Source organism: Malaclemys terrapin, chromosome 1, assembly GCF_027887155.1.
Source record: "Malaclemys terrapin pileata isolate rMalTer1 chromosome 1, rMalTer1.hap1, whole genome shotgun sequence".
Taxonomy (NCBI): domain Eukaryota; kingdom Metazoa; phylum Chordata; order Testudines; family Emydidae; genus Malaclemys; species Malaclemys terrapin.
This window is the reverse complement of record NC_071505.1, coordinates 339,658,481-339,674,156: the sequence shown is the minus strand read 5'-3', so window position 1 is coordinate 339,674,156 and position 15,676 is coordinate 339,658,481. Positions and strand designations below refer to the sequence as shown.

At 44.9% G+C, this 15,676-nt stretch overlaps 1 protein-coding gene across 3 annotated transcripts in view; it reads left to right on the top strand.

Annotated features, from left to right (window-relative positions):
- Positions 1-15,676, top strand: part of GDPD5 (glycerophosphodiester phosphodiesterase domain containing 5) — a 327,641-nt gene that overhangs the window by 254,674 nt on the left and 57,291 nt on the right. For all 3 annotated transcript variants that reach the window (XM_054015849.1, XM_054015850.1, XM_054015847.1), the window contains 2 exons: positions 865-958; positions 10,164-10,309. In XM_054015849.1, coding sequence (XP_053871824.1) covers positions 865-958; positions 10,164-10,309 — 240 coding nt within the window. The remainder of the gene's footprint in view (positions 1-864; positions 959-10,163; positions 10,310-15,676) is intronic.

The window sequence follows — 15,676 nt, the reverse complement described above, 5'->3', positions numbered from 1 at the left end:
TCTGAAGATTTAGTCATGCAGTTAGGGAGTGGAAGCAGTACAATGTGACTAAGGTAGCCAGTCACACACAATGAAGAGTGAAGTGTCAAAGCATATGCTAGATAGTACTTAGTCCTGCCGTGAGTGCATGGGACAGGACTAGATGACCTCTCGAGGTCCCTTACAGTCCTACAATTCTATGATTCTATAGATGGTGAATGGCCATCTGTCTACGCTATGTGTAAAGTTGTTTGCTGGACAATCCAAATAGCCAGAGTTTTGTATTTATAATTAGTATTAATATTAGATAGCAGCAATGGTAAGGCAGAGGGGGAAAGGTGATGAGAGTATGAAGACGAGGCTGCAAAATGTATATTTCCTCCTGCACACTTGTGTGTTTAATCTGCTGTTTTAAGTAGGGCTCTGTTTCCTATCGATAGCAGCAGCAGGGGAACCTCGCATTGGCCTTTCACTTGTGTTCAGAGTGCCAGAACTGCACCACTTTGCATTTTTTGATGTCCAAACCACACTGGCAGGTGAAGGGTGGTGATGTCTGAAACTGGGTACAGACAAAAGCTGATGGAGGTGTAGGGACCCCCGGAGCATGGGGTTGCGTCCCTGACCATCTTGGCTAATAGTGATGGTTGGACCTGTCCTCCATGAACGTAGAGCCACTTTGTTGCAGCAGCTAAGGAGCACATGGGATCTGTCTCAGAATGGGGTAGGCAGATACCGTGTGGAGACTTCACTGTTCAGCCGAGAGAGCTTGTCTTGAGAGATTACTGTGTGTGTGTGTGTGTGTGTGTAATAACTGTTTGAAAAGTTAAGTGACACTGCCTATAAAATACCTTTCATTCAGTCCTTTTTTTGTTTGTGTTCCCCTAGGCCACAGCTCCCTTTCTGCACATAGGAGCCCTGGCTGCAGTCACAGCCCTGTCTTGGTTGATAGCTGGGCAATTTGCAAGAACAGAAAAAGCCAGTGAGTACCAACCTGACTTCACCTTGTTTGCCCACATACCGCTGTCTGCGTGTGTGCTGAGATACATTCCGAGTGATGTGTTTTTAAAGAACAAGATTGGCTGTCGGCTGACATGTTCCTATTGGCAAGAGCAGCCGACTGATCTAGGATTTGTGTCCTTGAAGCTACTTTCTCAGATCTGCAGACCCTCTACCATTCAGAAGAACTGGGGGAGGTTATGGTTACTGGACAAACTTGGATGGAAGTAGGAGTGGGCTGGCCCAGTCAGGCAGTAGTAAGCCACTCACTGTTTCTCTGCCAGTAGATGCACGCTATAATGGAAGGATGTGAAAAAGCATTTTCTAAAGCCTTTTTTTTTTTTCTCTAAAGACTTTTCCAGCAGCAAGAAAGAAGTTAATTACAAATCACTCTGCTGGAGCGTGGTGTTCTTACATATACAGTATCACCACAAAACCCTCAACCCAAACAGCTCACTGGCTCCCCATTCATTTCAGTTCATAAATACCATCCTTGTTTTTAAAAGCCTTCATGTGCTTATTGCTTGTACACCTCTACCCCGATATAACGCTGTCCTCGGGAGCCAAAAAATCTTATAGGTGAAACCGCGTTATATCGAACTTGCTTTGATCCGCCGGAGTGCGCAGCCCCGCCCCCACGGAGCGCTGCTTTACCGTGTTCTATCCGAATTCATGTTATATCGGGTCGCGTTATATCGAGGTAGAGGTGTATCACAGTAGTGTCTACAGGCCCCAGCTGAGATCTGGCCCCATTACTTTGTCAGTGGTTCTCAAACCCACAGGCCACTTGTGGCCCAATCAGCACGCTGCTACAGCCTATGTGACATTCTCAGGGCCATACAGGTAGTCTATATATTTTGTGGATAAGGCCCATGTAACACACAGAGAGCTGCATATGTGACCCACAGTGGTTAATAAGTTGAGAACCACTGCTCTATATACTGCACAAATGCATAGTGAGACACTGTGCAGGCTTCAAAGAACATAATCTAAGGAGACACAGGGTAGAAAGAGCAGAAAGGTGAGTGGTAGAGATGGGAATCGAACCTGTAACTGGTTAAGAGATCGCAAACAAAGGATAGGAATAAATGATCCATTTTCGCAATGAAAAGCAGGGTCTCCCAAGGATCTGTACTTGGGCCAGTGCTGGTCAACATATTTATAAAGGGTCTGAAAAAAGGGGTGAACAGTGAGGTGTCAAAGTTTACAGATGATACAAAATTACTTGAGATAGTTAAGTCCGAAGCTGATCATGAAGAATTACAAAGGCATCTCACTAAACTGGGTGACTGGGCAAGAAAATGGCAGATGACATTCAGTGTTGATAAGTACAAAGTGATGCATATTGGAAAAATAATCCCAACTATGCATATAAAATGATGGGATCTAAATTAGCAGTTACAACTTAAGAAAGAGATCTAGAAGGGATAGCTCAGTGGTTTGAGCATTGGCCTGCTAAACCCAGGGTTGTGAGTTCAATCCTTGAGGGGGCCATTTAGGGAACTGGGGTAAAAATCTGTCTGAGGATTGGTCCTGTTTTGAGCAGTGGGTTGGACTAGATGACCTCCTGAGGTCCCTTCCAACCCTAATACTCTATGATTCTAAGTCATTGTGAATAGTTCTCTGAAAACATCCACTCAATGTGCAGCGGCAGTCAAAAAAGCGAACGGAATGTTAGGAACCATCAGGAAAGGGATAGATAATGAAACAGGAAATATCATAATGTGACTTTATCAATCCATAGTGCGCCAACACCTGGAATACTGCGTGCAGTTCTAGTCACCCCGTCTCAAGAAAGATGTATTAGAATTGGAAAATGTGCAGAGAATGGCAATGAAAATGATTTGGGGGCATGGAACAGCTTCTGTATGAGGAAAGATGAAAAGATTGGGACTGTTCATCTTAGACGACTAAGGGAGGATATAATGGAGGTCTATAAAATTATGAGTGGTGTGGACAAAGTGAATAAGGAAGTGTTATCCCTTCACATAACACAAGAACTAAGGGTTGGCCGATGAAATAAATAGGCAGCAGGTTTAAAACAAACATAAGGAAGTACTTCCTCACCCAATGAAATGTGGAACTCCTTGCCAGGGGATGTTGTGAAGGCCAAGAGTATAAGAGGGTTCAGAAAAGAATTAGGTCAGTTCGTGGAGGATAGGTCCATCAGTGGCTGTTAGCCAAGATGGTTAGGGCCACAACCAGGGCCGGCACCAGCATAGCAAGCTGGTGCTTGGGGCTGCACATCCAGCTCTGTGGCGGCGGGTCCCTTGGTCCCTCTCAGCGGGCAGGACCTGCAACTGAATTGCTGCTGAAGAATGAAGTGGCAGCGGAAGTGCCGCAGACCGCGATCGCGGGGTTTTTTTTCGGCTGCTTGGGGCGGCAAAAACCCTGGAGCCGGCCGTGGCCACAACCCCAGGCTCCAGGTGTCCCCAAACCTCCAGATGCTGGGAGTGGATGACGGGATGGATCACTTGATAATTGCTGTTCTGTTCATTCCCTCTGAAGCATCTGGCATTGGCCACTCTCCGAGACAGGCTACATGGACCATTGATATGACCCAGTATGGCTGTTCTTAACCCAGGTCTCCTGACTCCTAGTCCAGGGCCCTGTCCACTAGACTAAACTGCCTCTCCTCTAATCTAGCTTCCTGTGTAATCTATCTGATCTCCTGGGCCTTGGACCTTTCTGCTGCCTTCACCATTCCCTCTGTTCACCTGGCACTAGCCGCCTCTCTTTGCCTTCAGCAAATATCACATATATTTTCTGAAGGGTTCAGCTGTAGAGCCTATAAAATGACTATGCCAGTGCTGTAAAAATTCTTTCAATTAGTAATTGAAGGGTAGTGTGAAATGCAAGTCTTGGGAGGGTTTGGCACTTGCAAAAGATTGCCGAGAAGCAGGTGTTGAGTATGTGGAGGCAGTGGCTGAGCAAGAGGAAGAATATTAAACATGTAAAGAATTCCTATTAAGAGAGACTTCTCCAAAGGAAAATGTGGTGTCGTTTAATTTACAAATGGAAAAGCTGTACGTGTTCAACAAAGAAAAGAAATAATAAAATAAAATACAGTGTGTAATTATTCTGCCAGTCAAGATGGGAGGTAGTAGATAGTTCGTGTTCCTTGAAGTTCTCTTCTCTGTATTGTGCTCTTAGCTAAGCCAGGAAAAATTGCCACTTATTAGCTCTGCTAGTTCCTCTTATTAAAACTTTTTAACAGCCTAAGGCATGGTTCATGGAGTAACTTCCCCTATTACACCACAGTATCACAAAATGCCTTGCATATACAGGGATCGCTTTACCCATCACTGAAATGCAGCCACCTCAGGGGTACAATGCAGCAGCTGTTCAGTGGTACAAACCTACATCACGCTGCAGTATAAGACAGGAAGTGAAGAACACTTCATCAATGGAAACTGCTAGGGGAAAGTAAGGAATGCGAACACAAATTCTCAGCACAAGGAGAAAGTTGCATCTGTCTTGCCCACTTGACCATAGTCATTTGTAGACGTACCGGCTGTTGCCCACTGTCATTGGCACAGGAGTCTACTGTTCTTGTCCCTTTTCGGGAATCAGACTCTTTAGCTGTTCTTTTTCCCAAATCCAGAAAATACAGCTCAAAATAAATTGTCTCTTTATAGTTCTTGTTGTTTATAAGTTCCTTCCTCTCTTAGAACTCACCCAGAAGGCTTCCAAGGCCAAACACAAAACACTGGATTAAAAGAAGCAATAAAAGCAATGAGGAGACAGGAGGAGCTCTGCCAACGAACTCGTTCAGGAAACAAGATAAAATGGGGTGGGGAGGATGGGACTCCTCACCACGGCAGAAAAGAAAGGAGAGGAGAAACTTACTCCAAGAAACAGCATTGTCTGTGTCTGCCTCCAGAGTATAAAATGTCTGTTGGTGATTACAGAAGAGAACGATCCCCTTCACTTACCTAAGTGACACTTTCCCCCAAGATCTTCATTGCACAAGCAAATAAAGACTCCACCGAGCTGAGAAACTGCAGTTCGATTTTTCTAGCCGCCTTGGTTTGATCATCAAATGTGAAATCTTTATTTTTCAATCAAGGCAACTTACTGCTGGTGAAAGGGGCTGAAGGCTAAAGGGCTCCAGTCATCTCCAGAATAGGAACATAACAGTTGGATGAGAGATGCCTGATGCACTCTCTCTGTTTTTATACAGCATCCCTAATTTGTCAGAGATAGTGGCTTGCCCAAGATCATGTAGGCAGCTGGCTGTGATTTCCAACAAGGAGCTAGTTGTTGGTGAATGTTGTGGTGTGGGAATAGAATCTTATTGTGAGTCCCAGTCCGGTGAGCCACCCACAAGGCCACCCTCCAGTGGGACGTAATGCTGAGCTGAAGGAACTGCCTTTGGGAGGCGAGACGCTAGTTCAGATGCCGCGTACATTCAGCCTGTGGCCTTTGCTGAGATGTCACAAAGGGGCTAGCCGTGGCGATTTTGCAGTGTGGAGCACAGACACCAGCCTCTGCGGATGGAGGATCCCCATCCACTCACAGTTCTGCCCATTTTGACGCACAAGTTTGGGTGCTGCCTGCAATGGACTCTCCCACCTCGCCCTCCCTCTCCCATTGCTCAGCCCCGCAAAGAGCCCCGGCAGCATCAAAGATCTACACATGAGCTGGATGTGACAGGCTGGGGGCGATTCCAGCCCGGGTGTTATCCCCTACTAGCCCCATGGGGGGATCTACTTAAACTGGTGCTGTCCTAACTTTCAAGTGGACGCTTTTCTGTGATGTGAAGACACTCTTAAGGTAGGTTGCCAGGAGCAGCGATCAGCAGGGGCACTCCTGACAGGGAGGTGGGGGTGAGGGCATGAGGGCCTGGAACCACTGTGGAGGCACAGGGCCTTCACGCTAATCACCCTGGCCTCTGGCAGGTCCTCCAGGATATGAGCGTCTGGCTGGCAACCCCCTAGCTTTGTCCATGGAGTGGATGGGGGCAACTTTAGGTGGAAAAACTCCTAGGAAACTCCACCAGGGGAATCGCACATGTGACTTTCCACACAGTGGGATGGTCACTAGAAATGGGACTGAGATTGCAACACCGTTTGTCACCGCACGTGTCTTTTAACAGCCGCAATGACTTTGCTCACGACTCATCTGGACCCTATAGGTGAAAGGCTTGCTGTTGTTCCATCACGTACACCCTGATTCATCCAATTCCACCCGTAAACAGGGTTTGCTGGGACTCCCCTTCCTCACGGCGTATGTACAGGCCAGTAGTGTGTCTGGTTTTCTGTAACCACAAACACTTCCCATTCTAACTCAGAAAAACTTTCGATCCTTTATCAAACTCTGCCAGGCTACTTTGGAGCAGAACCCGCCATCATCTTGTTATAAAAACAGACTTCTCCCTTTGTCTCCTAAACTCTGCACCACGGTTAGCACTCTGTGTCCAGGAGGAATGTGGTCCCAAGATTCATGGTATTAAAAGGAAAGTGATGCCTTCGGCTGCCTCCCACATTGCTCTGTGAGGATAAATGAGTGTGGTTTTCTAAAGAGATTAATGGGCTTCCTGGAAATGAACTTTAAATTTCCCAGCATTTGTGGCTAATGGTGAGATTCGGCTTCAATCCCATTTCACAATGGTGCATGTCCTGTGATCTATGCTGAGTGATACTGACCTTTCTCATGCAGGTCAGTGATCAAAATCTGTCCTAGCACATGTATTTCATTTGGTATTCGCCCAGGATTTAGATCACTGAACCGCATCAGCTCAATCAGCAGAGGTGGATGGGAAAGGAAAGGGTCTTTCGTCCTGACAAAATGGGCTAGTTGAGGCTTGGTGGAATCATCATGTATACTTCTGGGGCAGGGAAATCCAAGTGGAAAGAGCCACTATAGAGTAATCCAGAGCAAATTGGAATTACCTAGAAGTTTCCAGTGATGTCACTTAGCTCCAGAGCACAACGACTATGGGATGCTGTACCTCACGGTGGCACCTAGTTTACTGATCTCCTGTGCGCTCAGGAAGGACTGGAGCCCAAGCAGGGGTTATCTCATTGTCAACTAATTTCTCTCCCACACTTACATTCCAGTCTAATTGATTGGCAAGTGGGTGCATGCTTGAACAAGGATATTAGATGGCAAAAGCAAAGGGCAGTTTATAATTCAGAGTCCGCAACTGAACTGAACATCTACAGTCAAACCATTAACCAGACTGTTCCCGTGGCTGTTGCTTCTCCCAAGAAACAACCCCGGTATCATTGGGTTCAAGTGACTGTTAATATCCCATCAAGTTCCAAGTACCTGTCATCCTAACTAATGCAACTCGGTAGGGAGCTAGGAGTACCTCTGCAGTGGCTGTCAGCACCATCTTCTAAAGATTCCCATCTCATTTGAGTGAAGTCATTGGAAGGCAAAGGAATGCTGCCCTTTGCAAAGCACAGGACAGGACAGGTCAGGAGGTCTGGGTTTTGTTCCTGAATCGGCCATAGACTACTGGTGTTGCCAACGCTCAAGATTTTATCATGAGACTTGCAATATTTGTTGTTTCTCTTAATGCCCCAGCTCCTGGAGTCAAGTAATTATGTGAGTCTTATATTTTAATTGAAAGCTACATTTCTAGCGCTCATGACTGTAGAGAAAATCCCTAAAATGTGACCCAAATGTACTCTTGAGCCAATGTAGAGAATTTTAGGAACCACTAGGAAGGGGATAGATAATAAGACAGAAAATATCATAATGCCACTGTATAAATTCCTGGTACGCCCACACCATGAATACTGTGTGTGGTTCTGGTCACCCCATTTCAAAAAAGTTACATTAGAATTGGAAAAAGGGACAGAGAAGGGCAACAAAAAATGATTAGGAGTATGAAATAGCTTCTGTATAAAAGAGATTAAAAAGACTGGGACTGCTCAGCTTTGAAAAGAGATGAGAGGGGATATGAGAGAGGTCTATAAAATCATGAATGGTATAAAAAAAAAACCAGAATAAGGAAGTGTTATTTATCCCTTCTCATAATCCATGAACCAAGGTCACCTGATGAAATTAATAGGCAGCAGGTTTATTACAAACTAAAGGAACAGGTTTCAGAGTAGCAGCCGTGTTAGTCTGTATCCATAAAAAGAACAGGAGTACTTGTGGCACCTTAGAGACTAACACATTTATTTGAGCATAAGCTTTCGTGGGCTACAGCCCACTTCCGATGAAGTCTCTAAGGTGCCACAAGTACTCCTGTTCTTTAAACTAAAGGAAGTACTTCTTGCTCCAGTGCAGTCAACCTGAGGAACTTGTTGCCAGGGGATGCCGTGAATGCCAAAAGTATAACTGGGTTAAAAAATTATTTAGATCAGTTTATGGCAGGGGGCGGCAACCTTTGGCATGCGACCCATCAGGAACGGCGAACCGTGGTGAACCGGCGAACCACGGCCACTGGGAGCTGTGGGGGGTCGTGCCTGTGGACGGTCAACATAAACAAAATGTCTCACGGCCTGTCAGCGGATTACCCTCATGGGCCGCATGCCGAAGGTTGCCGACCCCTGGTTTATGGAGCATAGGTCGATCAATGGCTATTAGCCCAGATGGTCAGAGATGCAACTCCGTGCTCTGGGAATGGATCACTTGATGATTGCACTGTTCTGTTCATTCTCTCTGAAGCATCTGGCATTGGCCACTGTCGGAAGACTGGACGCTGGACTAGATCAGCCATTGGTCTGACCCAGGATGGCTGTTCTGATGTTCTTAGGGGGCATTGTCTGACTCAAGGGGTCTACTGACTGCAAAACAATACAAATGTCCCCTTCACTGTCCCCACCAAACACTACACCCTATGGTTCTTTGCCACCTCAGTGCATCCCAGAGTATCTTCCCCCTTTTTTAATCCCACCAGAAATCCCACTGTTGTGCCCACCTTTCTTGTAATAGAGTTGATTACTTACAACCCCTCTGGAGTCTGACATTATGTCCCTTCAAACATCCAAAAGAACTTCTAAGGCCTGGTCTCCATTTAAAAAAAAAAAAATTGCATCTGTTTAAATTGATTTCAAACTGGTGCAAATCCTTAATGTAAACACAGCTAAACCAGTTTAACCCTTGCTTGATGTTAGTTTGGTTTGCACGTAAATTAACAAATTATGCTAAAGCTATTTAAATGTGCCTACATTATTATGGGAGTGCACCAGTTTAATTAGAACAGGAGTACTTGTGGCACCTTAGAGACTAACAAATTTATTAGAGCATAAGCTAATGTTAGTCTCTAAGGTGCCACAAGTACTCCTGTTCTTTTTGCAGATACAGACTAACACGGCTGCTACTCTGAAACCAGTTTAATTAGACTGATTTAAAACTAAAGTTAACTTGGTGCAGGCTTGGAAGTGATGCAGTCATAGCATCATAGAAGATTAAGGTTGGAAGAGACCTTCGGAGGTCATCTAGTGTCCAACCCCCAGTTCACAGCAGGACCAACCGCAACTAAATCATCCCAGCCAGGGCTTTGCCAGTCCGTCCATCTCTCCACCTCCGAGACAAAAGACTGGGAATCAGGACCGCTGGATTGTACTTTTGGCTCTCGCTGACCTTCAGCAAGTCACTTAGGGCTGGTCTACTCTACAAAGTTAGGTTGGTTTAATTACATGGCTCAGGGTGTGAAAATTTTCACACCTTGTGCGATGTAGTTCCGCCTGTCTAAGCCCCAGTGTAGACACCACTCAGTACCTGAAAGAATTCTTCCATTGATCTAGTTACTGCCTTTTAGGGATGTAGACTGCCTACAGCGCCGGGAGAACCTCTTGTCAGCATAGGTAGTGTCTACAAGAAGTGCGACAGCAGCGCAGCTTCAGCGGTGCCACTGTAGCTTTTCAAGTGTAAACAAACCCTCAGAGAGGCGGATTGACTACAGGCATGGAAGCACCCCTTCTGTTATAGCAAATGTCTACATTGCAACATTACAGCGGCTCCGCAGCTGTGCTGCTCAAGGATTTATAGTGTAGACCTCTTTGTGTGTTTGGTTTCCCGATCTGTAAAATGGGGTAAAGCACTCTGAGACACTGGAATGGGATGCATCACTGGCCAAATACAAAGCATTGCTATTTTTTGTAGCTGGAGGGAATTGCTATGGTTTGTCCATTATGTTCGGAGAAGTAGTACTATGTCTTGCGTTTGTTTTTTCTGGAGCGATTTGTTCTGAACCAGCATTTTCATTGGCTGCGTTTTGTGTTCAGCTTCACAGATGTTGATATTCACTGCATACTTTGCCGTCGTAGTTGCACTTTACCTCGTTCCCCTCACTGTCTCTTCCCCTTGTATAATGGAGAAGAAGGATCTGGGACCAAAACCTGCCATCATTGGCCATCGTGGTGCACCAATGGTAAGTAGCTTCACGTTTTAATCCATTTGTCTGTGCTGGGTTTGACCGCCCTGAAGACTAAAGTCTGCTATCCCTAGGACATGTGCAGCATGACTTGGTGTGTGATCTTGGGCATGAAATTTAACCTCAATGAACCTCGGCTTACTCATCAACCTACCTACTTCACAGAGGGTTGGGAAGCTTGATAAATTGCTAAGTACTTAGAGATCCTCTTATGAAGGGCACTGTTTTGCTATGGAAAGGCGCCTGCCCTGAAATTTCCAAAATCCTTCTGATTTTAGTGGCTCACAGTTGCTCCCCATGAAGCCTGCTAAAGAGAGTTTGAAAGGCTCTGAAGTTACGTTGGGGGCCCCCAAGACTTTTCTGTAATGCACATTAACCTAGCTAGTGTGTGTCTTCGTCCTTCTGTGTGGCTGAATCATATAAGAAATATGTTCCTGCCTCTGACTTAATGGACTTGGTCTTTTAGCTCACTGGTTCTCAACCAGGGGTACACATACCCCTGGGGGTACGCAGAGGTCTTCCAGGGGGAACACCAACTCCTCTAGATACTTGCCTAGTTTTACAAGCTATGTAAAAAGCACTAGCGAAGTCAGTACAAACTAACATTTCATACAATGATTTGTTTATACTGCTCTATATAATATACACTGAAATGTAAGTACAGTATTTATATTCCAGTTGATTTATTTTATAATTATATGGTAAAAATGAGAAAGTCCGCAATTATATTTTTATGTCTGATTTTGTAAGCAAATAATTTTCAAGTGAAGTGAAATTTGGGGGTAGACAAGACAAATCAGACTCCTGAAAGGGGCACAGTAGTCTGGAAAGGTTGAGAGCCATGTAATTAGCTCAAGCAATAGAAACACATGCTTTTAGATCAAGGTCCTAGATTCCTTTCTCTGTTAGGACTTAGGCAGGGGTATTTAAAAATGCAACACAAGAAAATATCTTTGGCAGGTGACATTTTGAGACGCAATGTTTACACGTGCCGTGCAATGCAAGAATACAATATTGTGGTGATGTACATAAAAACTAAAAAACGGCAATCCTAAAAAACTGCTTTGTGGTTGGTTGGTTATTTCCCAGTAGATCAATACCAGTATATATTTCTTTTGTGGCTAACCAAACACCACTGGCTCTCTGCACCTCCGGGCCGTGGTTGGTGCATTTATAAATAACTAGGTAGAGCAAGCCAGTTTTTGGAGATAATCCTGTTTCTTCTGATGCTTGCTTATTCTGTGCCTCTGCTGATAGGCATCTTGAAAAGTCTGAGATGGATCCAGTCCTTTTTTTGAGGTAGGGCTTTTGCCAGCAGGCCAGTCTGTTGTGCTTAATTCTTGGGAGTTTGAGTGTACATTGCAGCCATTAACAGATTAGCTGCAATGGCAGTTGGCCATCTGAGGATATTGGCATGCCATTTCTTCTTCCTTCTTGGAGTCTGTTCCATACGACTGCTTCACGGGTACAGCAGAGCACCGCATGACTGGCTTTCTCCTTGCTTCCCAATAGAGTGCTCTCTGTGACCATTCATTTTGGTAGGAGGGGAAGGAGGAAGTAGGCTGCAGTTTAATCATTGGCACGAAAACATTTTATCGTTGTGTGGCTTCCATAAAAGCAACTCGTTCTTATGGACGATAGAATTTGTCTGGAAGGCTCGGGCCCACTGAATCCCTCTTGTGATTCCATCATCTACATCAGCGGATCCCAAGCTTGATTGGTTCATGTACCACCTCTTAAAAAGTTGTTGTGAAGGTAATGGCTGGAATGCCAAGCTCACATACCACCAGTGGTGCACATACTACGGTTTGGGAACCTCTGATCTATCATGTTTGCTGTACAAAATGCAGAACCTTCCTGTCATCTAATGAGCTGATATTACATTTGCCTCGTTAATGGCTTTTTTAATAACTACTTGTTTTCAAATTTTCTGAAGACATAAAACCAGGGAAGATAGAAACCAACTTTATACTTCAGTCTGAAATTCCAGCTGAATCTGAACCAAGCTTGGGGGAGGGAGGGTTGTTTTTGTTTTTGAGGAGCAGTGTAGGGGTGGAATAAAGTTTCATTAAGTGGGAAAGTAAACTTTTTTCTCTGGCTACGTTTTATGTGGATCTGGCTGAGCCCGGAAGTATCAAAATAGCTCTATGATATTCTGGTCTCTGATTATTTCCTGCCTAGCAGGAAGGCATGGAAATTTGTCTGGAGACTCTTTTGCTATTAGATTTCCTGACTTGGAGATTTGGATAAATTTCCATATGCTTATCTGACCAAACCTCAAACCATATGAGGATTCATGCTTCGCTTTATTTAGTTGCACTTCTGTGGGGTAATGGTATTTTTGTATTACATGATAAAAAGGCTACTGCTAAAGACCAACTGGCTCATGTCGCATGATTTTCTCCTTCCCTTCACCATAACCTAGTAAATAAAGCCAATCACTATACAGTATCTATTGTAGAGGGTAGTTGATTTATTTTAATGCTTCACAGAAGACAAGATTAGAAGCAAAATTGTAACTTCTCTGAGCTGTGAAATCAGTAGGATAAGAAACTGGCAGCTACATTAAAAAGAAAAATGAGAATGAAGGAGAGAAGTAGCTATTTTTTTGTACTGCCCTCCTCTTCCTAGAACTACCCTGAGTGTCACCTTGAGTCTTATTGTATATTTCAGGGGTCTCTTCTAAGCTCCCCTTGTTTGAATTATTCTCTCTTAAATGCTGATGCCGCACCAGATTCACTTGTCATACCAAGTGTATTTACTTTCAGCCCTAATTATTTTAAAGCTTTGCCAAAAGAGATTCCACTAATAGTATCTAATTTTCACAAAACTACTTGCCGTGCTTTGTCACTGAACTAACGATTGTGGAGAAAATCTTACTATGTGTAAATTACCCAGCGAAAGGTCTAAAGAAACTGTGCTGCAGAACACCGACAACAGTTCTCCTTTAAATCATGTAGAAGGTCTCCAAAGCTGGGAGCTGGAACCTGGGGCAATAGTAGATCTGACAGATAAGAGATGATAATACTTTAGTGATTATATAGCCATGTTAATCTTCATCTCCAGAAAGGGGCAGATGTGATTTCTGGGTTGTGCTCAGAGAGTCAATATTTAATGCTATATCATGTTCATTAAATGTCCATTAGACTTGGGTTTTTTTTTATTTAAGATAAACACACAAAACAAAGATTTAAGACAGGAGTGTCATGCCTGTTTCACTGCATGTACACCTCTACCCCGAAATAACGCGACCCGATATAACACAAATTTGGATATAATGCGGTAAAGCAGCACTCCGGGGGGGCGGGGCTGCGCGGTCCGACGGATCAAAGCAAGTTCGATATAACGCGGTTTCACCTATAACGCGGTAAGATTTTTTTGGCTCCCGAGGACAGCATTCTATCGGGGTAGAGGTGTATTTATTCAGTCCTCTGATGGATTCAGGTTCAGCAGAGTATAAGTGTTCATTTATTAAAGTATCTAGCATTAAAGTTGCAAAGATAACCCTTTTTAATATGAGTGGATGGATGCAGGGATGTATTAACCCTGGGAGATGTGAACTGCTCCTGTTGTCTAAACCAGGAGTTGACTCTGAATCCTACTGATGCTATTTTAATAATAATAATAATTAATGGAGATATCCCATCTCCTAGAACTGGAAGGGACCTTGAAAGGTCATCAAGTCCAGCCCCCTGCCTTCACTAGCAGAACCAAGTACTGATTTTGCCCCAGATCCCCAAGTGGCCCCCTCAAGGATTGAACTCACAATCCTGGGTTTAGCAGGCCAATGCTCAAACCACTGAGCTATCCCTAAGGGCCAGATTATTGCATAATATAGGTGCAGAATTGCATGCTCGCAAAATTACTGTTGCTCTGTGTGTAAATGAACAATGGTACAGGAAAGTGGCCCATTGTCATCCGAGGGGAGCATCTCTTTAGATGGTCGGGAGCATGTGGCCTTAAGTTTTAGCCCCAAACAGTGCTCATGGTACAAGATTGTAGGTTTTTGTTTCAAAATTAACGTGTCAGATATTTGGGGCAGGAGCCATGGTTCCCTGTGTGTTTGGCAGGTAAGGTGCAGGTGGCAGGAGAAGTGTAGGGGTGAGGCAGATGATGAGGGAGGTGATGGAGAGCAGTGTTTAGGCTGTCAGAAGCTGGGAATGGGCGACAGGGGATGGATGGATCACTTGATTATTACCTGTTCTGTTCATTCCCTCTGGAGCACCTGGGATTAGACACTGTTGGAAGACAGGATACTGGACTAGATGGACCTTTGGTCTAACCCAGTTTGGCCATTCTTATGTTGAACAAACAGCACAGTGGGTGGAGCCTTTGGGTACCACTCCAATACTTATAATCAATAATAATGGAGCACTATCGTTAGTTTCTGTACTAGCCCGATGAGGCTGCACCCAGAATATTGTGTTAACATCTGGACACGTTCTTACCTTAAAGATTTAGGTAAATGTAATGGATTTCAGCAGAAAGCCACTGAAACAATGAAGAGGCTGGAGGGACTTTCTTCCAAGGACAGGTTTAGTGTCCAGGAATGATGACTAAGTGAGGGGTGGAGGGCAGGAAATTGATTAGGGTGGTTCAAGGAGTAAAAGCGAGGAATATTGGGTTACAACTACAGGAAGTTTTAGGCTGAATATTACGGAGAATCAGATTGGGTCATACCTATTTGTGCAGCCGTCTCCCGCAGAAAGTGGCAAATGGGAGTGGAGAACGCTCAGCACCTCACACTATAACCCAGCACAAAGGACGCATTCAAGTGCTTTAGCGTGCAAGTTGCATTACTGTATCAATGTCCATTTTCCCCATCTATATATATATATATATACACACACACACACACACACACACACACACACACACACACACACACATATTGATGTATTGGCAATTTACGCCATGAGCAAAAGTGGCAACTAGGTTCCTAACTCCCATTGATAGTCAATAGGAGTTAGGTACCTGTCATTTATGCCATTGAAAATCTCTGCCAAGATCACGTTTCTGGTGAGGAGGAGAGTTCTTTTCTAGAACAGTGGTTCTCAACCTATTAATCATTGTGGTCTGCATATGCAGCCCACAATGTGATACCTGGGCCGCAGGTTCAGAACCACAGCACTCTCCCACCCCCCATTGCTATTCCCAGCACCCCCAGCCCAGGGACCCTTCCACAGAGTGGGGCAAGGAGTGGAGCCCCGGTAGTGGGGCTGAGTGGCAGGGACCCCGCTGTTCTGCGTGGCCGGGCGGCTGCCCTGATCCAACCCTGACCCCTATTTTGCAGGGCCGGGCGGCAGCCCCAACTCTAACCACAGACCCAGCCTCAGGGGGCGGGTGGCATCCCCAACCCCACCC